Below are 23136 nucleotides of genomic sequence, written 5' to 3' on the forward strand. Positions count from 1 at the left end.
ATTTCAAAAGTTTAATTGCCTTTATGTTTAACTTGTAAATCATATGAGATGTTTATCACTTGCAGTCTGATATTAATATATTGCGTACGTTGCAACATTCTTGTCAAATTATTCACATTTTGTAAGCATCAATAACGACGCCATTGCTACAAAACACAAGTTCGATAGAGCAACATAATACAACGTCAAGCGTGTGTAACGTCATAGCAAGTAATTCTTGACCTTAATTGCTTTGTGATGTAATACACCAGTTATTTGTATGTTTAAATACCTGTTATTTCGGACAAACTAAACCCGAAACCCCACTATACGTACAGCACATGCTGGTGACACAACAACAACAGCAACGTCCAGTTTGCGAAATCGCTCCAGTGAAGCACGGCCTGCCCACAACGTCCAACCCCGCTATTATCACGCATCGAGATCGAATGGAGGAAGCCAGAAAGCAGATAATGGCACAAATGCAAGTAATTAACCACCAAGGCATACTTTAAAGCGATTGTTGTTTGTTTAAAACGCCCAAGTCAAACGTGTATATACTGTAATAGTCCCGAATACGGTGTAGCTCAGTGGTTCTTAACCTTTTTTATTGCCGGGGCCGAAAGGTAGTTTTTCAAGCGTTTAAGGAGCCCGAAAACGAAATAAAGAAAAATGCAGGATAACAGCTAAGAACAAGCATCTGAATAGCTACTTTTTACCATAAACAATTACCTTTATACGTAAGGGTTGAATAATAGTAGTGTGTAAATATGCTGCGTTGTAAACATAAATAGTAAATTTCACGACATCGATTTTTTGCTTTTGCAGCTTTCAAGGTAACAATAATCTTTAGTAACTTTCTGGGGTCTGGTGAGGGCCACAAAACAAGTAGCAGTTAAGAATCACTGATGTAGCTGTAGCGCGTTTAGTCATGATCCACCAATTGTTGCCTCCACTGCTTTACGCTCCGACTTGGTAACTGTTCGATGTCCATGTGGCGCTATGTTTTCTTTCATCAAGCCAATTAAACTAACTCAACTCAATAAACAGCGTTCAGGTACGAGTCTGTCTTCTTTCTTATTGATATTGAAATTAGATGACCCAAACTATAAATAAGCTGTTGCTTACAGGCATAATACCAAGTTTATAGTGCTCTTATGGCAATTATATTTTTATTCCAACGTTTCGACGTCCTGTACAGGTCGCCTTCATGCGAGTACCGGCAGGTATCTTAATTTTCGATCTCATCACCCTACATACCAGAAAAGAGGAATGGTTCGTTCCTTAAAAGATGAGGCACGACGCTTGTGTACTCATAGCGACGACTGCGAGGCGGAACTGGCAAAGGAACGTCAAGCCTTGAAATTTAACGGCTACCCCAACTGGATTCTACGCGATTGACAGGCAACTTGCCCCAAACAGGTGACCCATTTAAACACAGATGGTTTTGTGACACTTTCGTACATACCGAAACTGAGGGATGTTTTACGGCATATGTTGCGGGACTTCGGCATAGCGGTTGGCGTCCAACCTGCTAACACTTTCTGCAAGCGAGTCCCATTAATACTTTTGAACAACGAGGTGTTGTATATTCTATTCTCTGTACGAGTGTTAATATATATCGGGAAGACTAAAGGGTCACTTAACACCTGCCGAAAAGAACATCAACGGAATGTTGCCAACAGCGACGCGAAGAAGTCGACCCTTTCCAATCACGCGGTATCACAAGGCCACCGTATTGATTTCAATGTGGCGTCTGTTGCGGCCTGGGAGCCTACAGGAAAAGATTATTTCTTGAGTCATGAAATATTCACCAACGGGACAACACAATGAACACCCAACCATTCGTTATCGCACCGTGTTTTTGTTTTACGTGCTTGCATTTAATTATTTTTTCCTTTGTTTATCGTGCAATGTACTTCGCGCATTCAGTGTTATTTACCCTGATGAAGGCGACCTGTATAGGACGTCGAAACGTCAGAATAAAAAAATACATGCCAAAAAAGCTCTATAAACTTGATATTATGCCTGGCAGCAATAGCTTACATATATAAATTACGTTCGTTTGGGAATAAAGTTTTTGACCATGAACATAGACAGTCTGGCGGCCCTTGGTGAAATTAGGACCTTAAGTGCAACCGTAAAGCGTAATAAAGCATGCGACAATGTCTCGGTGCGCCACCGAGCGGTTGATTTTAGTTTTGTTAAATATTAAAAATCATTTCTACTAATGCGAAACCACGGTTTTCAGTACGTTGTAGTTACAGGTGACACCGATACTCGCTTCTAATTGGTCATTGACTACCCACAATGCCTGACGTGTGACGTAGCTTTACGCAATTACCTGAAATACGAAATTTGCTGATAAAAAGTAGTAAAAAAACTTTCCATAAAAAAACGTAAACGGCTACAAAAAGGGCATATTTTCGTGCATAAAAACATTTTCTACGTTTCAACAAAATGTTGACATTATCTGAAATGTTTCACGGTACAACACCTGACATCAGACTAATAAACATGGAAAAAGTTTGTAAAACAAGTATGGGGTTGTCTCAAAACACGGCGCAAAACCTGACTTGAACGCTTCACGCAGTAAAAAACTTAACGCAGAAATAAGTGGTTCATTTTACTTACCAAGTCTATTTAAATTTTGGTTTATCACTGTGTTTTTGGAACGTTTTGTCGCCGATGACGCTGCTTTTAGTTTACATGGTGCGTCTGAAAGAAGATCACTTGGAATGAAAATATCCATACAGTATTATTAAATCTGACCCCACCCCTTGACATAATTAATACTATAATATTGCTTGCCAACACCTGCACAATATTAATCACACTGCAAGTAGCGTTAACCTTGCGTAATAGCGGAATTTATTTGTTACATTTTGCCGCCAGACGGTGCTATTAAGTCATCTTAATGTTTTTCTTACGTGGTCGCGACAACTGTACACCAAAAAGTAAATCAACTTATATTAATTGTGGCCACCTTTCAAACTCCCTTAGCTTCGTTGATGGAAGTTTTACATTTCTTCTTTCTGCAAATGCCGTATTCACGTTAGGCCACAGATTTTCAAATCATTTCTTTGTAATTGAATAGAATTCAAACAAACCCTAGAGCAACATACACCTATATGTGCATGTATTATATGAAAGTTAACTGATAAACGCAAAGACAACATCGTACGGTTCAAATTAGCTCTTATTCTAAAAACTGCCCCGAAACCCTTGTTCCTAAGCACAAGCATCAATGTGTAACAGAACCAAGCACATGTGCGCCATCTAGCGGATGAGTGCAAAGGTACGTTTCAGATGCACTGATATGCATATGCACAAAATGGAAGTTGAACTGGCAAACCAAACTTCTAATGACTCAACAACAAAATCCAGCAATACCTCTATGATGTATGTTGTAATTACATCGTCAGTTTTAATGACCTCATTATCGTTTTGGTCAGTGATGCATATTAGGATGGACATGCTGCAAGCAGGCAGACTGTGGTCTCCATCAATCTGACATTGGATTAAAGTTTGAAAATTAGCTTTAAAGGTAAAAACTATCAATGCTTCTCACAGGATCTGTAGAATTTATGTAAGGTTATATTGTTGACCAACACTGACTAGATGCAAAATATGATTGGTGTTGCTTTTGACAGCCAACACTTATTTAGCTTATAGTCCACTACAATTTTTGCTACTGTACACTACTGTATTTCTGGTAATTCGATGAGTCCATGTAATTTTGACGACTTACCAAGATGTGTAAGTCTACAGTCAACTCCAACACTCCAGATTATTTGTAATACTTCTTGCTGTTACTGGATATTGAGCCGTCGTACAGGATTGTTTGTTATCAGTTAATAAAGTGCCATTCATCTATGTGTCTGTAATGACAATTTCAGTTTAAAAATGTTTGTCCACTGGCTAAAGAATTGTTTTCCATGTAGGATGGGTTAATTTAGTTTCAAAGATTTATGTTTTCAGCACACAATCACTTACAAAGTTTACATTATTTGCGAATTGATGTTTGGGGCCAAGGTGAAATAATACTGCATCGTGATAGGTCTAAAATTGATCCAGCTCACAGCACACTGACTGGTTGCTGTGCACGAACCAAGCACAATCTGCAGTGATTTGTTACACAACACTTCAAGGTGCCTAAAATTGTTTTATGACTAACTTTATTCCATGTCTTAAATTTATGGTAACAAAAGTTAAAACAAAAATACAATACCTTGTTAGTAATTGTCAGGTGACAGTTTTGCATGATTTGGTCAAGCAGGATTGTTAGGTTTGCTGCATACTCCCATTTCCACATTATCAATTACATGTTGAAGGCATCAATCACGTTACATTCAGATTAAATGCTGACGCTCTCACTGGTAGACAAAAACATGATTAATTTTATGATTAGTTTTTGTTGCATTTTGGCGGTTTACAAAAGCAGTTTACCTTTTAATCCCACAACATATCAGTTCTTTCCATTATTACACAAAATAAAAAGATAAGGCTAAGTTAAATACACAACATATTCGATGGGCCATTAATTTCAAGGGCACTGCTTACAAAGTCTTATTCACAAACCACATGTTAAAATAAAAGTGCAACTCAACTCTGTTAAATGTGTCATTGTTAAATAAATAAAATTGTATCGTCAATTCTACCCCAAATGGATGTCACGTAACACAGTAATAAAACTACATTTCTATCAACATACAACTTACTATGATATAAAAATATAAATTCTTGGTTTGAAATGTATTCCATTTTGCATCAGTATCTGATGATGTTGAGCAGCCAGTTGCTGTTGGCAAGTTGTAGTTCAGGGGTCTCAAACTCAAACAAGTTTGAGGGCCAAAAACAAACTTTTAAGTAAGTCGAGGGCCGCACTGTGGAAACATTTGTTACAGTGTAAAATGACAACAAACGTATTGTATGATGAAGTAAAATGTTCATTAATGACATTAACTACATTAAAAAACAAGATTGTAATAAGTAACCAACATATATATAATGTAGCAAAAGGAAAGAGCCGACTGTGCTTTATTGCTTTGTGTGGAAACAATGGCATGCAATGATGCAACAATGTAAAAAATATGATGCAACAATTGCAAGTGCTGATTCTAAAGATGGGCTATTTTTATCATCAATTAAAACGTTGCATATACCACTAATAGAGAATGATTGTATCATGGAAATGTAAACTCACTGGTCTGACACGGTATTCCGCCTCAGTAAAACAACTTCTAAAAGTTACTTCGCGGGCCGCACAAAAACCCTTGGAGGGTCGCATGCGGCCCGCGGGCCGCGTGTTTGAGACCCCTGTTGTAGTTGATCTGTTGTTACACAAAACATATTATGCTACAACTTACAGGTTTAAACTGTCAGATACAACACTGTTTAATTTGTTAGACACCATGCACAAACTTACATGTTTTAAAGTGGGCTACTCTTCACCCCGGTTTGTTGATCTTGACACAAAATGACTAGTCCTGTTGGTCAAGTGATCATTTTTCTTTGTACATGGAACAAACAAACCAAATTAAATATTAAATTGTCTACTTCAGGGATTGTCAATCTTTGAAGCTAGTTAAGACTTTTTCAAACACTGCACCATGACACACTAGTGTGCTGACAGTGTGGAGTTCTGCATTTGCTATCGTCAAGTTAGAATTGTATAATCTCTATCAAGTCAAGTCAAGTCAAATTTTATTTTCATAGTCACTAGATCATCATCGCAGTTCCATTGTTGAACGGATACGTAAACAGCAACGACACCGAAAAAAATGAAGGTTATCGAGTCAAGTGTCCTGTTATTTGAATTGTGGTTGAATTCCGTTGTGGGTATGTCTATTGTTTTATGTTTAAGGGTTAAGTCATGTAAGGACCCGTCAACAATTCATCATAAATCTAACACCTCTGATGTAATGAATTTGTCACCTTAATGACAGTGTGTCCTTGCATCAATCATGTAAATTCGACTGCGTTTGTGTTTACTCTTGTACTAATACAAAGTCACTACGGATATAATTGTGCACAAACAAATTTCATTTAAGGATTAGATCTAGCAAGTGATCAGTCGCTACAACAGTATGTTGGAAAATTGTTTTCAGTGTGGTAATAAAAAACACTGCTGTAATAGTATGTACTTGAAAAAAAGTGACAACAAACTAACCTGTTTTAGAAGTTCGATCCTTTATCCAAGTTTGTTTGTCTTGATACAGAATGGCCTAGTTTAGCTGGTAAAGTGATCAGTTTTCCCCGTTTTAAGTTTAATAAAATACCACCATGACCAAATTTACAAAGTTTTTTGAAAAGCCTCTAGTAGCTGCAGGTAACAAAACAATAAAAACGACACAGGTGGCTTTTCATTGAACTATTCATACCTTTTTATATTTTTACTATTACTTTAGACAAATATTAAATTTCAGGTAACAGGTTTTCTAATACGTTTGTTTTTGTTAATTTTATATGCGCTCTAAGCCAAATTTGATAAACTACAACAATTTTGTACAACGCAAAATCAAAACAATAACAAATCAAAAACGTGTGACCAGTGATGCGTGACGATTGCAAAACATGGAGATCGTTTTTTTGCAGTGATTTGGAAATATTTTCGCTTTTGTTTTAGTCCAACTATGATTTGTTTATATGTTTTATGTCATGATGAAATAAAGTTATTTTGTCAATCTGTTGCCCTTTCCGCAAATCTGCCTTGCTTCCAGTGTATTTAGCGTCCTATCTGGCTAGTTTTGTTTCGTCACATGCAGCAAAGTCAAATGCTGCTTTCTTTGTTTTGTTTTATTGACGAACGCGTACAGCGATACTGATTTGAAGTCCTTAAAAATCACCACAATGCGAAACTAAGGCTCCGATTAAACATTAATGACCTACTAGCGAGTTACACGTTCGATGTTTCGAGCAAAAATGCTTGTTTTTGACACCTGCAGAAAAACTTGTGGTAAGAGTAATAGGTATGTTAAGTATATTTATTTTGCGGTCTTCAACCGACGGCTGGCGAAGCACCCTGGGGTCAGCTTGTCAACCATCCCGAAATTAAAACAGGCAAAAAATCAAAGAAAAAAATACAAACTAAGAAAAACACGTTATGGAGAAAAAATAGCAGCATTAAACAAAAAGAAATCACGAATTCAGATGATAGCAAAATATGAACAAGCAAGTACGGTACAGGCTTAACAAATAAAGCAAAAAAGGGTATTGGATAAAGCAATATAGCAGATAAATGCATTAGTGGTAGTCGTAACTACTAAAAACACGCGAGCAAATAAACAGGAAAACACAAAAACAGATGACAAGCGAGGTGGAAAAATACGAAATAAAAAAATATATTGGACGCTTGTCTATACTTCTTTGGGGGGGTTAGAATTTGGCGTTTAAAAAAAGGGGACATTTTTTTCCCAATTCGGTTACGGGGCGTTTCTGTAGGGGTGAGTAATATGAGGTATATTTTGCATGGTGGAAGAAACCATAGCGACAAAAACATACTAACAATCAACAAGTCTAAAATAGCTACACAATGTACAAACGTTTTTGGAACGCACAATAGCCAAAGGGCACAACTAAACACGCTGCAGCTACAATGTACAGTATTTTCTCGAACTGGGCGTCACGAAAATAAACAATTACATCCATGACTGATTTTCGGCTTTACTAAAAAAACAAGGAAATAGTTGGCTGAATGTCACATTACCGTTTGATCTTGAACATTCACATCCAGGGAGTCGAACCGCTTGTCATGTGGGTTCAGGTTCGGTTCGGGTTCACTTGGTTTTGTTTTTAGGGGTTCAGTTCCGGTTTTTAAGAATGTATAATTTCGGGTTCGGGTTTTGTTCCGGTTCGGGTAAATTACTTGGTCCGAACCGGTTTGCGGTTTTTAAACCAGTTTAAACCTCCTCTCGTTTAATTTTAATTTTACCAATCATCTGCATGGCGTTATCATACTTCAAATAACTTCGGCCGTTCATTGCGGGAAACATGCAAATTTGTTATTTTTGACACGCCGTATAGCTGTTATCTTGCGTACATTCTTCAGTGCGCTGTTTTAAAAAAAATTGTAGATTTTTTTAATAAGATTACATTTTTCTAGTGACTCGGTTCCGGTTCCGGTTTAACACCAAATTCGGGTTTTTAGGGAATCGTATTTTGCGGTTCGGGTTCGGTTCAGGTTTGATGAAATAAACAGCTCAAACCGGTTCGCGGGTTAGGGTTCAATTCCCGGTCGACTCCCTGGCACAAACACATTCACAGTGTTTCTTACAGGTTTGGACTAAGTAGGCGGCACAGTAACAAAGACTGAGAGCCACTGGTGTACACTCTCATTATAAGGCATTCATAACTGGGGCTTAAAAAAGTGAGTTTGGCGCAATGTGAGTAAAAACGACTGGGGAGTGACGTTAGTGGGATCAGTCGAGTAGAGCCTACATTATGAAGTGGTTAGAATGAACTGAGGTACAACTGAGGTTCAAACTTTTAAGTATAGTAAATTTAAATCGTCAGTTAAATTTCAGTAGTGCCCTCACTATGAAAAGAATCAGAATATTTCTGTTCTGCTTCAATGTTTCAGTCAATATTTCATTGATCAATGTTTGATGATGTCCATTGTCATTCATTGCGGCTCACAAAGTTACGACTGTGTGGAATTCAACAGGTTTGTCCAAGTCGAACAAATGTGTCCAAAAATCCTCAGTGGGGTCGTAAACTTCAACGGAACTGAGTATGCGCCCCCTGTGTAATAAAACATGTTCCTGTGTCAAATCTCAACACATACACATTATTACGTCACAGTGCACTAAATGTTTAAAAAGTCTAGCGTGTTGCGAGTAAAAAACCCTTGTACAGTAAACAGTGTCAAGAAATTCAAATAAAAATCTGTATTGATATTTTGCACAATCAGTGTGGGAGTGAAGCAGAGTTGAAATTCGGTCAGGGATTTTAAAGTTCAGGTCCCTGTTTACATTTGCGTTTATGTGTACGATTGCTCCCATACAGCGCCAACACATATTGGGCTGTTACTAAACTAAGGATCAAATGTAGATGACAGGGCGAACCACAAATAGAGCAATATAAACCCGTTGTAAACTTATATTGTAGAAATTTATTTGGTATCGCATATGTTAGTTGAAACGTAGTTGATTTCTACTGCAACTTGCGATAGCACAAAGTAATGTGTGTTTGAAATAACCGCCAGCACAGAATTTGGCATTGCACAGGCAGGCAGGTCAATAAAAGATCCATGAAAATCTGCTCAAATGCGCTTTAAAGTGTATTTATTACGAAATATGGCATTACTTTATCGATATACTAATAAGTGTTCAAACTGCGGCAGAACCTAAACTGTCGGAATTACGGTATTTACGTTGCTACTTGTATTCTATGCCAACAAAACTACGTGGGCCAAACAAAGAACAAGTTTTCCACACGTTGGAATGCACACAGGTCAACCTGGAATGCATGCGACCTTTCGGTTTCCAACGACAGGGCGGCTATGCTCCACCATTATAGCTCCAACCACTCGACGGTTTTAAAGAAAAAACCCGCAATCGAACAATGCTTTCGAGTAACCTTCTTGGAGCAACCCGAAATGCATTTGTTGGATATTTGCGAGGACAAATGGTTTGGTAAACTTGATGCCACGATAAATATTGCCAAGATGATTTTACCACAGTTTAAGTAGTCTGCTTTAGACACTGTTCGAATGTTTTGTTTTCATTGTGTCCTTTTACGTGTCCCGTGATAACGTTCTTATCTTATCGTGTTTTTTCCCCGCAAAAACTCTCAGTCTCAAATCAGTTGTGGTGTTGTAGCCGTTGCAGCAGGGTCTTGTGTGGTTTAACTGCAACATACCTGTATCAGTTTTTATTCTTTTACATTTTTATCTTTTTACATCGTGATTTATTTGTTTCCTGTTTAGGACTGACGATGCCATATATTTGGGCGAAATCGATTTCCAAAGTGTTTCGCATAAGAAATATACAGACTGATTTAAGTGTGTGCTGAATTTGTCAGCTAATTAATAGCATTACTTTAATCACATCACTATGGTTATGTACTTTATGACTTAGACGTTAATTTTAACTTTTTTATGTGGTTCAAAGCAACGACAAACAATTTTTAATTTAAATTTATGTCTGTCTATGGGTCCAGTGTCTCTGAACATTCGATTTAGTGCTCATATAATTGTTATTTCAAGTACTTTCGGATTACAAAGTTTGGGGAAAAATTATATTGGTAGTTCGTTGCCTTCTCCCCTTATTTCCCACTGGTTGTACGCAACAAATCAATACACACTCTGTGCACATAAATGTGAGTTGGAAACATACGAATTCACTTAAACAACTTTTTCGGGGTGGGGGCATCTCCTCCAGTCAGGATTTGATTTTCAGTTTGAACCAATTATCCAGATGTGCTATATAATATATTCAGTGCATTTTGTTACTATAAATCGAGTAACCATTCGGCGAAAAACCACGTGTTCAAAGCAAGGGAAGGGGGCAGCACATGAGCTTTTCACAGTCTATCTTTTAGTTACTGTATTTACATTTAAATACATGCATTGTCTTTTTCATTTTTAGCAATATATGTAGCTTTAAGTGGGTTTTCTTGCCACCCACCCAGTATACAGTCACCTTTGTACCACTGTATGGGGCAGCAAGTTTTAAATGCTGTGGGTTTTAATCCAACCCTGGGAGCAAGTATAGCTGCTTGGACTATATGTTCAAACACAGCAGTTGGAACACCACAATGACGTGTTTTACAAATGGTGTAAATGTTATACAGATCAATTTTGGGAACTGGTGACACAACTATAACTCACACTACAATCACACTTACCCTGAACTTATTCCACCAGCAACATAAATCTTTCCGTTCATCACACAAGCTCCATGAAATGCACGTCCAGTTTTTAATGCTTCTAATGATCTCCATCTTTGAGCAGTTGGATCATAACATTCATGATGTGATGACGATGATAATGATGACCGTCCTCCTGTATAAAATTTGTTTGATTGCTTAATGCACTTTAAATTTAAAAATTAACTGAAAGACAAATCAAATGTCTACATGCAGAACATATTCATCTGCTTCAAACCTCATTTACATCTATTTGGTAAAATAATTTGATTTAAATTATGTGGTTTTAAGGTTAGAGTTGGTCCGATAATACTGTATCAGCACTGATCCTTGATGCTATGTGTGGTATCAGGTCCAACATCAATTGGACCTGATTGATGTCAACTTTAGGCTGCAAGTTTAACAGTTTTGCAATACATTTTTCCCAATTAGGCAATTTTACCCAGCAAGATATCACCTATTTTCATTTTTTAGATAAACAGGGCAAACTTGTGCATTTTTAAATTCTGTGCATGTTAAAGGTTAAAATTAACAATTGGTAAAATCTGTCATGTCTGATTAATTTACTTAACTTAACTAGTGCGAAGGTAAATAATTTAGTGTTAAAGCTGTGCTGGCTGCTTGAAATATTTAATAAATATTTTTTTGCACATGATTACCTGTGACATAAATCTTTCCATTCAATGCAACACAAGATAAACCATATGTTGCTTCATGATTCATTGGTGGAATCAAATTCCACTTTCCACTTCTCACATCAAGATGTTCACCGGATTTGTCATCTAAGCCTTCTCCACCAACACAATAAAGTGAATCTGCAAACAGGTTTGTGTCAAATACTTTGTGACATCCCACATATTAATATACATAGTCAACATAAAACTAAAATCAAGATTTGTAAACATATCTGATGTTGATGTATAATGTAAATTGTGTGTGGTTTAGGATTTGGAAACTATAGTATTTGTGTAACACAGTATACATCTGTTTCCAAAACCAATTTTAAGGAGTTGTTTATCAGGACAAAACTTTGAAAGAAGATGATTAAAAGTCAGTTTATATGGCAACTTCAATTTAATAGCTAAGTGTGGTTAAGAATTGATGTAAGTGTTTTTTAGTCTATTAATGTAATTTTGCTGTTTATAACTACAATTACGACCTTTTTACGTTGACACCTTATAATTCAAACTTTTGTGTCAGTACATCAGTATAGTGCTGCAAAAAAATTAATGTTTTTTAATAACACAAACAAATAATATCAAATACTGGTCACACATTGTTTGCAGGGATGAAAATAGAGACACCATAATTCGGTTGTTTGCTCAGACATTAAAGTTTGGATTGTGGTATAAATTGCAGGCTGATAATGTAGGAGATTTTGACTGTTAAAGTACAAAACCTCCACTTTTGTTTGAAGTGAGGTCCCCAAGTGTGCTTGCTTTTAAAAAAAAATTGGTCACAATGGCTGATGGGACAGATTTTAGTCACCTTCATAATGGCTACATATATGCTACAAGTTTATTTGCCAATATTGTTTAATTGTTAACCAAACAGCCTCCTTACTTCCAATAGAACACATTCCATGGGATGATCTTTTCTTTATCATGTCATGAATCCGACGTCTCTCATTCCTGTTCACATTATAAACTTCACCTGATGAAAGATTGGCATTATTTGCTCCACCAGCAACATAAATGTTGTCTAAAACATATATTTCATTTTGGCAAACGGTAATCACTGTCACAAGTTTCAATGTTTAATACAGTTCCTGTTAACCTGTGAATAATGACACATCTGGGGTTTAATAAAGCTGTACAAGAGATTCAAAATTTCATGATTGAAACTATATAAACAGAAATAATTTAGGATTTTACCAAAGCTGCACAGGATAGTTCAAGATATTAAGAGAAAGCTTAATATGATTTGTAAAAGGTCAAAAACCACTAGTTTTATGGCTTTGTTGATTATTTTTAAGATCACAGCAATCTTAAAAATGCATTTATTGAATTTGACTTTTCTGAGTGGCCCGCGTAGTATTTTTTGAAATGACTCTTATTGGCAACTTAATCGCTTACGTAATTTATAGCGAACTTTTATTCTGAAAAATTGGCATTTATTGTTTGCTTTTTTTTTTGTTAATAGAGTAGTAATACACAACTGTTCACGTTACTTTGATTGCGTCACAATGCGCATTGTTACGCATCACAATTTTCATATTGTTACTTCACAATCTGACTCGTGCTTCAAGAGTCAGTCAGTAATGTTTCTTGGTTCATTGAGATGCATCTGGAAACGCATTTAGCAGTTAAACATCTTCCGCACTCTGCAGTGATATATAGATTATGCCAAACAGGAAACAATAAAGTAACGCTAACAGAACTTTCCAAGAAAGGTTGACAAATCCCCTGCGTGATCAGTAATTTCTGACAGCAATATAGAAAAAAATCGCTTCGCACTGCTCCATAGTCCATCTCACCGAATATTGCCAAACTTGTTAGAGAAAAACAGTGCCAAACTTCACTTTCAAATGTCGACGTGTACTATATCTTGGTGTGTTTATTGTTCTTATAACTGTAAACGAGGATAATACACATTTCTAAGATTAGAATTTCGGTGTGAGGATTTTAATTAGAAATTATAAGACAGCTATTTCTAAGATTCCAAACTAGCAGTTAGCCAGTAACACTTAAGTGGCCCGCGCAATGATTCGTAAACCGCATGTGGCCCTTTGACCAAAAAGGTTGGACACCCCTGCTTTAAAGCTTTAAGGATATTAGCAAAGTTGTTTGTCTAAAAAACTTTACCCGGTGATAAGATATTTTTAAATTTAAGAACAATTCTACGGCAACGATTTCTTGTCACGTACAATGAGAGTTTATTTTGTTGCATTGGCCCTAATCCACTTACCTCCAATAACTGCAGATGCAGCATAACATCGAGTTTCTAACATTTCATCCATCATTTCCCATCGTCCGTTTGATGCCAAAATCAACATTTCACAACTTTTCATTGCAGCTACACCATCACCACCAAAAACATAAATTTTGTCTCCAACTTTTACTGAGGTCGAACCACATCTTGGTTTGTTCACTTTCTGCAAAGTTTTAATCAAAGCATAATAATTTGGCACAAAAGCTTAGTGGCACCTTATATAAAGAAGTTAGATTCATTCACTTTCATGCATTGTTTCAATCCAACAAAGACACACATATTGTTGTTTAGTAAGAAGTTATGGTTTACAAACAATCCCAGACATTGCTCAATATATGGCAACTTCCTGCTTGCACATAAATTACGTGGGGCAATAATTAACACAAATACAAATGTCAGATACATTTAAAGCTTATTGTGTATATTTCATTATCGCGCACAAAGAACCAGTTTTAAACTTTCCAAACTTACTGGTAAATGTTGATGTTGTTTTGTTGTGACATCATACTTTATACAAACTTCATCTGAACCATCATGTCCAGTTCCACCAACAACAACAAATTTACCTGCAACATGTGTTCTTACATCAAAAATTGTGAAAACGTCGTGCAACCCTTTACTACAAGTCAATTATCTTAATCGAGTTTTGATTTGAGAAGGCTTGGCCAGAAAGTCCCTACATTTCTTTTCAGCAAATATCTTTCAATGACAAAGAAAATTAGTAGTTTTGAACCAATTTCCAAATAAATCTTACCCTGATGTTGTGAATGCTCTAGTGGATTTTCTCTTGGCTGGTGTTGTTGAATGCTTTCAAACACTACAAGTGAAAAATACACTTTACCTACATTATTATACCCATGACCATTATATACAAACAGTCATAACCATCGTTAGTAGAGGTTGTTTTTACAACAATACTCATGAGTGGTTCAGGAAAAACTGATATTTTTCATCACAAAAATTTGATATTCACAGCATTGGTCTTTTGTCTGATTGGCTAAAATAAATCAAAGGAAAATAGCATTCAATTCAGTGATTTACGCACTTAGCTCTACACCTTTATAGTGTTCTCACAATTAAGTCATATATCAGAGAAATAGAAAAAAAACACATTACCCCCTTTCTCTACTGTTTTTGAAGCAGTAATGTTTGAATGGCTGGATGCTGATTTGGGTAAGGTACTTTCCTCTGCATATATCACACAAAGAAAATATAAGTTCAAAATACACATACAATGCCAAAACACATTTTTTGCATGACACGAAACTGCATCCAAAAGAGAGTAATGTATATAAACTTCTAAAACCAACCTGTTTGGCTGATTCAGCAACCAATTTTCCTTACTACACATTTATCACTATGTGTAAATGAAATATGTGATTCCACATGAAGTATATAAACTTTTACATTTATCAATACTAAACAATAGTTTTATTACTAGCTTGTACTTTTACCTTGCTGTTGTAAATGAACTTGGGGATTTTGTTGAGGCTGGACTGGAGTTGGCTGGATGTTCTGAAGTGCTACATAAAATTTGAAGGTTACTTTCACTACATTGCTATGACCAGTACAATTCCATTTCACAATTTTAAGTCATAATGTAAGTTTGGAATGTTTGAAATATACTGTCAATACCAATTTTATGCAGACTTTGTATATTATTCTGATTCCTAACCATGCTAGATAACTGGTAAAGCTCTTGTTAGAAAATAAATAACACACTATGTTACACCCTAAATGCATTTCAAAGTGCACAAATGAAGAACTAAACTTTTTGGGATTAGCAATAAAATGACTGGGGCAAAGCAGTTAAGTTTACACACCACCATAACTATATCAACCATCTGTGCAAGTTTCACCAAAATGATTATAAACATTATTACAATTTGCAGTTAAAAATTATTGTTACACCAAAACACAGTTTAAAAATATTTGTATATTTACGATTTTGAAACTGGGATGGATTTTCTCTCAAGTGAACTTGAGGTGGTTGGATGCTTTCACTGTAAAACTCTCCAGTGGTAGGATTAAGACGGTGAAGTGGAACAGTTGGATTGTGTTCAGCTGCAGGATGCCTAATTTCCATTTCCTTGACAGCATCAGTGACTTGTTGTGAAATCACTGCTGGGTCTTGTTTGGCAAGATGTTGTTGGAATTCATCTCGAACATCCAGCATGTTGGGACGGTGGGCTGGGTTTTGCTCCCAGCATTGTGTCATCATTCTCTCTATCAACTCAACAATTGCTTTGTCATTGTCACTGCATCCGTTTTTCATTTCCTGGATTGCGTCACAGTTTGGTCGGGTCATATTTCGAATCATCTCCCAAAAGATCTGGTCTGATGGATATGGTAAAATACGACGTAACATCACATAAAAAATAATTGCACAACTGAACACATCTTGCTCTTTCTTCGGTTCAGCACCCTGAAATTTTTCTGGGGTTGCATAGTGCAATGTCATTCCTTGTGCTTCTTGTGGGACAGTATTTTGGTTAGTGGTTGATCCAGTAAAACTGGCCAACTTGGCGCAACCAAAATCTGCAATTTTGACATTTAAGCCAGTTGTCAGAAGAATGTTTTCTGGTTTCATATCTCCATGAATTAGACGTTTGTCTATTCCACAATTGTGAATGTAAGCAACCCCATTTGCTGTTTCATATGCCAGTCGCAGCACCAGAGACAGGCCGAGTGGAATGTAGTCACTCAAAAGCAGAACTAACAGATTTCCAGCTTCATAATATTTCATTACGATCCCCATTGCCCCACGCCATTTTGTAAGTCCAAATACATCGGCTATGTTTTCATGGCGTGATCGAAGCAGCATGTCATATTCCCGATGTACCCTTAAATTAAAGCAACGAATTCAAAAATTATTAATTACTAGAAGAGTCTAGATTAGAGTATTAAAATTAAAACTTATTGCAAACTAGATTTTTTTAGCCAATGTCTTGCTGCATGTAAACTATTTGAAAATTGATTAAGTATATTTGCCTCTAATAAGCCAAGCATACTTTGTTTTTTATACGGGACTGTTGTAATTACTGGACCAGGTGAAGATTTTAAGACTCCTGTGAACGAATTTTTGTTCATAGTTGTACAATTGAAACATTCACTCACACTTTCTGTATTGCTCTTTGTTCTGGTTCACCTCCATTTACAGGAAAATATTTTACTGCAACAAATCCTGCATATTCATGTTTTCCCACAATAACTTTTCCAAAACCACCCCTGCCGGCCTCTCCACGCTGAACGTCACATAAGATTTTCTGGGCTTCATATTCCCGCAACTAAAACATAAAACTAAAGGTAACAATATTTAAAACGTTTTTAGTTTAGTAAAGATGTAATACCGACTTACTGTGCGAAATTTGTGTGCCATGGCTCATGCAGAGATAAGTTTTGTAATTTTTGTAACCACACCAGTAAAATAAAAAGCAACTAGGTTGAAATCGACAAGACTTAAAACCTATGAACATCACATAATTGCAAGTTAGCAGAACTTTCATTTTAACGCTAAACAACTGTGGCGATTTGTTGCCGAGCAAACAAAGGCAACCCTGCGCCTTGTGTAGAAATATTTTGCTTATCATTGATCAACTTATGCCGCATGAAAAGAGGAAATAGTACTAAATCCAACTGCAAACGTTGTTTTGTTTACTGTTGTATACACTGCATTCCAAACTTTGAAGGACCGTGCTTTTGCAATTATAGTACTAAATTCAACTGTAAATTGTATTCCAACTTGGCAAAAACCTGTTTTCACGACAAAGAATATGAAAAAGGCAAACTTTTGCAGCCACTGCATTCTCAACTTCTCATAGGTCGACGTTTTTTTTTCAATGTTCTATCAACGGGGAAGACATTTTTTTTCAAAGCAAAAACTCTTTAAAGTTTCTGATATACGGTTTTAACAAACCAGTTGTTTTCCTGTATTATCAAACGTGGGCCGAATTTGTGTAGTTCGGTTGATAATAAATCTTGTGCAAACAAACAGTAGGAAATTCATCAAGGCTGGTCTATTAGCAAAAAGTAAACAATCCACTTGATACTGTTGATACTGTTTGATACTGTTAGAGGTAATTCGATATTACCTTTTATATTATAAGCCTAATCAAACTGACACAAAATTTAAATCAATTTATCTGTATATGACGCTGATAACACAATAATGATATTGGGCTGTTTTTCACAATAAAACACTCCAGGATAGTTAGTCAATAACATCCACAGTTTAGTTATTTCGCCCAGCCGGTACAACATATAGGGATGGGCCGAACTGAGCCAGAACCCGAGTATTTCATATAGAACATCGCAATTTTTGATGTTTGACACTTGGCCACATAAGCTGAGCCCAGCGCTCAGCACTCGGTCGCATGAACTGAGCCCAGCGCTACGCAATCGCTGCGAATTGATTACTTGTTTTTTTGCACATTAAGGTAACGGACAAGTAACAAACCGGTATGTTGACATTAATATCACAATACCACATGTAATTTATTCACTGCTAACTTACGAAATTATAGGGTTCCTAAAAAATAAAAGTGACGGTTTTCCAAAACCTCAAAACTTGTTATTATTTCATGCTGTCTTTATAATTAATGCTAAGGTATTTGTGACGTCACAAAACACTGAGCATGCTCGATGGAGCACCGAGCGTAAACGTGGGATGGTCGGTGCTCGAACGAACAAAAACACAGTTTTGGCCTTCCCAACTTTTAATGAGTGTTTTTTTTTTGCGCTCTAGTATCACCGACCAGGGTTTGCCCAGCTCTGTCGTAACTTTACGAGGTTATGACATTTATTCAGGTGAAGTTGTGGTCAAATGAGAACACAAGCACGTTTAATCCCAGAACACATACCTACAAATAACTCAGGATCCAATGTGTTGTAAAAATGTTTTTACCTATCTTCTAAGCTGGTGCGATTTGTGTTTAGCAGGTAACATGCGGGTTGAATTCACTTCAGTGGACGACAGAGTCTTTTTTTGTTACAAGGGTTGTAAGCTGCTGAATTTTGTAAGCAGTTTATTTTTAGAATAAAGCTTGAACCCGTTTTATTTAAACCTAAGCCAGAACCCGAACCCGATTCAAAAGCCCTGTACGACTTATACCTCTGGGACAGAAAAGTGACAATTGTCACGTGGTCATGTACAGCCAAACAAAATCGAGGATTAACCTATAAAGTTTCTTTACCTTCAGGCAGTGTCAGGGAGTCGAACCGGAACTGAACCCGAACCCGCGAACCGGTTTGAGCGGTTAATTTCATTAAACCCGAACCGAACCCGAACCGCTAATTATGATTTCTGACAAACCCGAACCGGAGTTGAACCCCATATTGTGTTTGGTGTTGAACCCGAACCATAAACGAACCAGTAAAAAATGCAGTCTGTTTCATATTTTGTAATTTTTTTAAAACAGCGCAAGAATACGAGGGCGTGTCAAAAATTAACAGTATACGGGCAAAATTCTTTAGGAGTTTGATAAGACCAGGTAGATGATGTTTAGAATTAAATTGAAACGAATGGAAATTTGAACTGGTTTAAAAACCGCAAACGGGTTCGGACCGGATAATTTGCCCAAACCGGAACAAAACCCGAACCCGAAAATATACATTTTTAAAAACCAGAATCGAACCCGAACCCTTAAAAACAAAACGAAGCGAGCCCGAACCGAACCTGAACCCGTATGACAAGCGGTTTGACTCCCTAGGCAGTGTAGATCATTAACCAGACATGTATAAACCATTGCTTCCAAACTGGTGAGGTCCACGAAGCAATTTCACGATGTTGACACGCAAACAGGGCAATACAAAGGTAGACCAAGGGTGGGGAACCTAAGTAATGTAGGTTGCATAAATAACACTGTAATAAAAAAGGGCCAAAAATTGAATTCTACATACTCTAAAAAGAGTTTAAAAACCTAATAAAAACAGGTTTGAATACGTTGCAGTAGTGAAGTAGATGTTGATTACCACTAAAAAAAACAATTTTTAAACCGCAAATGCAGCGTATTTTGTGGGATCCGTTTTTGTTTTAAATCTCTTAGCGCTGGCGTAAAAGTTTTGACGGCGTGACAGAAAAACTAATTTCTTTTTTTATTTGTTCGTTGACGTGTCTGATAAGTTTTTACGCTTAAAAATCTAAAAACTAAAACGGATTTCAGTGACCGAAGTATTTGTTTGTTTTATTTGTATTATGTAGAAATATGCATAGAAGTTTCAGGAAATTTTCAGACTCAACACTGAAAATTAGTAAAATTTTAAAACACATTTCCTTGACAACTAGGAAGCGTTGATTATTCCAAACCTAGAAATCTCTGAAACTGCTAAATTGCAAAATTCTTGACGAGAAGAATAACAAGGTAAGAATCAATATTTTGTAAAAATACAAAATTGTGCAATTATTGTGTTAGACTTTAAATATCATTTGATGGCAAATCAGTGTTTTGCGCATTTTGCAATGTTACTGCATGGTATTCCACATGTTAGCATATAAGCAAAGGGTTATTTTTTGTTATAAACAAAGCATCAATGTTGTAAACTTTGCCCTGCCAGAGCAAAATGCTAGGCAACGGCAAGACGAAAAAGTAATTAGTTTTAATTTGTTTTGTACAAAACCTTTCTGTTCAAATAAGTTTTGCTAAGTGGTTAAATAGACAGACATAAATTCCAATTGACCGCTGTAATGTACGAGGTTACATGTAAAAATTCACTGACGAAATTTAGTTTCATCGCAACAAACGCAAAATATCTGATTAAATTAAATTATGGGTCACAAGAAAGCACTAAAAATAAACATTCTTACTTCTTTTAATACTTTTAATGATTTTGTTTTAAAAAGTTTTGTTAACATTTTAAAGCAGTTTATTGATGAAATAAGATCCATGTTAAAACCAGGAAAGCTTTTGCATTCCATGCTAACCGGTTTATGTTTGTATCAGCAATACCTGACATCATGCATGAGAGCCTCTTGAGTGAAATGACAACGTCATAAACCTACTGCAGTGATGTCAATATTTGCCGAGGGATAAGGAATGCCCTTTAGAAGTATGTGATGTAGCCTAGACTGGTTTTTAATTGATCAAAGCATCATTTTTTAAAACATGATTGCACTAACACTACATTCTTAAATTTTGCACCTGATTTTAAAAAGGTTTAACTGTGTGACCTTTGATATATGATAATGTAATTACATCACATCAAATAATAGGCAACTGTTTTTTTCCAAAGCACAACTTCCAAACATGACATGTGGCTTTGTACATGAAAGAAAGTTCAAGCTTAGGCAAAGTGGTTATGGGCGCTTACTTGCAAACTTGTCTATCAGTTCATAATTTTTTGTCATGTATTTGTTTGTGAACAATATTAAACTCTAAACTAATGCTCAGATTTCCAGTGGACGTATCTGCAACCTGTTTGAAGATCACGAACCCTTGTCAATCTACAACCTACCTCCCATTGGATTAAGACTGCCCAAAAGTAAGTTGGAATTTATTGTCACTTGGTGGGCCCAGACTTTATTCCACAAGCAAAAGTTGGAAAATTCTCTAAATTATCGTTCATGTCAAAGGTTGATGCATAAAAAATCTGTTTATTCCTGAGTTGTAAACCCAGCAGTGAAAATGTCACTGGATTTGCAAGATGGGTAGACCTTTGAAAGACTGTTCACATTTAAGTGAACCTTTGCAATTCGATATCAGTTGCTGCTTATCAAATGCAAACACAGCAGAGCAGGAGTTTGTTTGCATGGCTCCACGTACCTTCATGTCTCCTTATCTGCATTAACAGTTTTGCCAACTCATGCATCCAAATATGGACTTGTTTTTGACTCTTGTACATTGTCCTGGGAAGTTTGGTGTATTGGGTTTAGCATTTTGAACTTGGCTTGCTTGAAAGGAATTTCGCAATCATGTAATGCAGAATTACCACAAGTCTTTTAAAACAACCTTATAGTTTCAGGATATGATCAACCGTCCAGTTTACATTGTCCATTGTCTCATGGTAAAATATACAAGATGGCAAACCTGTGCTGTAGGCTGCCACTTTTCATGTCATGTGTTTGTTTGTGAATAATATTCTTAAGTTTTCTGTTTAATTTTATTGACAAAAACACATTATAAAAATAGAAACGACTCAAAATATAACTCTATAACTGTGTTTATTTAAACATGGTTACCAACAATATTTGCCACATAAAAATAGGCTTATTAGCGTCATCTACTGGTTTTAGCACACAACTACATAAAGTAACAAGTAAGCATCCTAAAAAAACTTAATAAAATAACATTGTGTAATATAAAATTACAAAGCATGGAAATTATGTGAAAAAATATTCCTGCCTTAATCTTTGTCTGTTTGTGTTTGCAGCGGAGGCAGTTAGTAAAAGTCACACTTTTGACAGTGCAAAACGACAATTACACTTCTCTGGAAAAATCTCTGGACGCTATTGGAAAGGTATGAGTTTATTCTTTAAATAAACGAAACATCAAACAGACCAGTACATGAGAAAAATAAAAATTAAACTTGTATATATTTGTTGCACAACAATTAACACCTAGAAAGTGTTAAAAATAAACATTCTTATTCTTTTATTATTTTTATTGATTTTGTTTTAAAAGTTTTTTTTGTTTGTTTTTAACAACATTTTAAAGTAGTTTATTGATGAAATAAGATCAATGTTCAACCATGAAACCTTTTGCATTCTGTGGTAACCAGTTTATTATGGGTCCCCTTCCCTGAAGGGGACACATATTGTTTTTGTCCGTATTTTTTTTTTCTTTTTTTCTTTTTTTCTTTTTTTCTTTTTTTCTTTTTTTCTTTTTTCTTTTTTCTTTTTTTCTTTTTTCTGTCTAACGCTGGTTTGTAACGCTCGTTTGGTCGAGAAAGCGTGCTTTAAATTTATTCAAATTTGGACAGATGTTAGTTATTAGTCCAAGTTTGGTCCCTGTGAAATTTGACCCCGAATGACCGAGCGGTTCACCCACAGACCCCCAAAACGTAAAATTTTTAAACGCTCGTTTGTAGCGCTCGTTTGGTAAAGAAAGAGTGCTTCAAATTGATTCATATTTGGATATATGTTAGTTATTAATCTGAACTTGATCTTCCAGAAGTTTGACCCCGAATGACCCAGAGACACACCCGCAGGCTCTCGAAACGTAAATGTGTCTAACGCTCGTTTGGTCAAGAAAGACACTGTAGGCAGAAGCCCCAAGAGAGTACGTTTACGAATAATAGGGCAGAGCGGGAGGACTCAGCTTGACGTCGGACAGCCGTTTTACGACACGTCGTTTCGGTGAATAGAAATCAGCTGTTTTGCACAGCAATGCTATGTCGTTTTATTAAGTTATTACTCACATTTTC

At 36.2% G+C, this 23136-nt stretch overlaps 1 protein-coding gene and 2 long non-coding RNA genes across 4 annotated transcripts; 1 reads left to right on the plus strand and 2 right to left on the minus strand.

The window, feature by feature from the left end:
- Positions 1–2950: 2950 nt before the first annotated feature.
- LOC145224624 (uncharacterized) lies at positions 2951–5487 on the minus strand. 2 transcript variants are annotated; one of them, XR_013859709.1, is made up of 7 exons: positions 5408–5487; positions 5186–5312; positions 4701–4865; positions 4211–4355; positions 3731–3860; positions 3373–3489; positions 2960–3014 (listed from the first exon to the last, which is right to left on the minus strand). It is a non-coding gene; the product is annotated as an uncharacterized LOC145224624 (long non-coding RNA). The 2 variants fall into 2 exon arrangements; XR_013859710.1 differs by lacking the exons at positions 3373–3489; positions 3731–3860 and having other exon boundaries at positions 2951–3014.
- A 2560-nt stretch (positions 5488–8047) lies between these two features.
- LOC145222429 (uncharacterized) lies at positions 8048–17158 on the minus strand. The gene is made up of 12 exons (XM_080088549.1): positions 17138–17158; positions 16897–17066; positions 15724–16622; positions 15234–15302; positions 14896–14967; positions 14534–14596; positions 14251–14345; positions 13756–13942; positions 12412–12549; positions 11508–11663; positions 10828–10984; positions 8048–8721 (listed from the first exon to the last, which is right to left on the minus strand). The coding sequence occupies exons 1-12, from the start codon at positions 17156–17158 to the stop codon at positions 8613–8615; spliced, it is 2136 nt and encodes a 711-aa protein (XP_079944675.1). The 3' UTR covers positions 8048–8612.
- A 2756-nt stretch (positions 17159–19914) lies between these two features.
- Positions 19915–21518, plus strand: LOC145224882 (uncharacterized). Its single transcript, XR_013859758.1, has 3 exons — positions 19915–20138; positions 20718–20823; positions 21165–21518. It is a non-coding gene; the product is annotated as an uncharacterized LOC145224882 (long non-coding RNA).
- Positions 21519–23136: the final 1618 nt, after the last annotated feature.

Source organism: Phallusia mammillata, chromosome 4 (genome assembly GCF_965637545.1).
Source record: "Phallusia mammillata chromosome 4, kaPhaMamm4.hap1.1, whole genome shotgun sequence".
NCBI classification, from domain to species: domain Eukaryota; kingdom Metazoa; phylum Chordata; class Ascidiacea; order Phlebobranchia; family Ascidiidae; genus Phallusia; species Phallusia mammillata.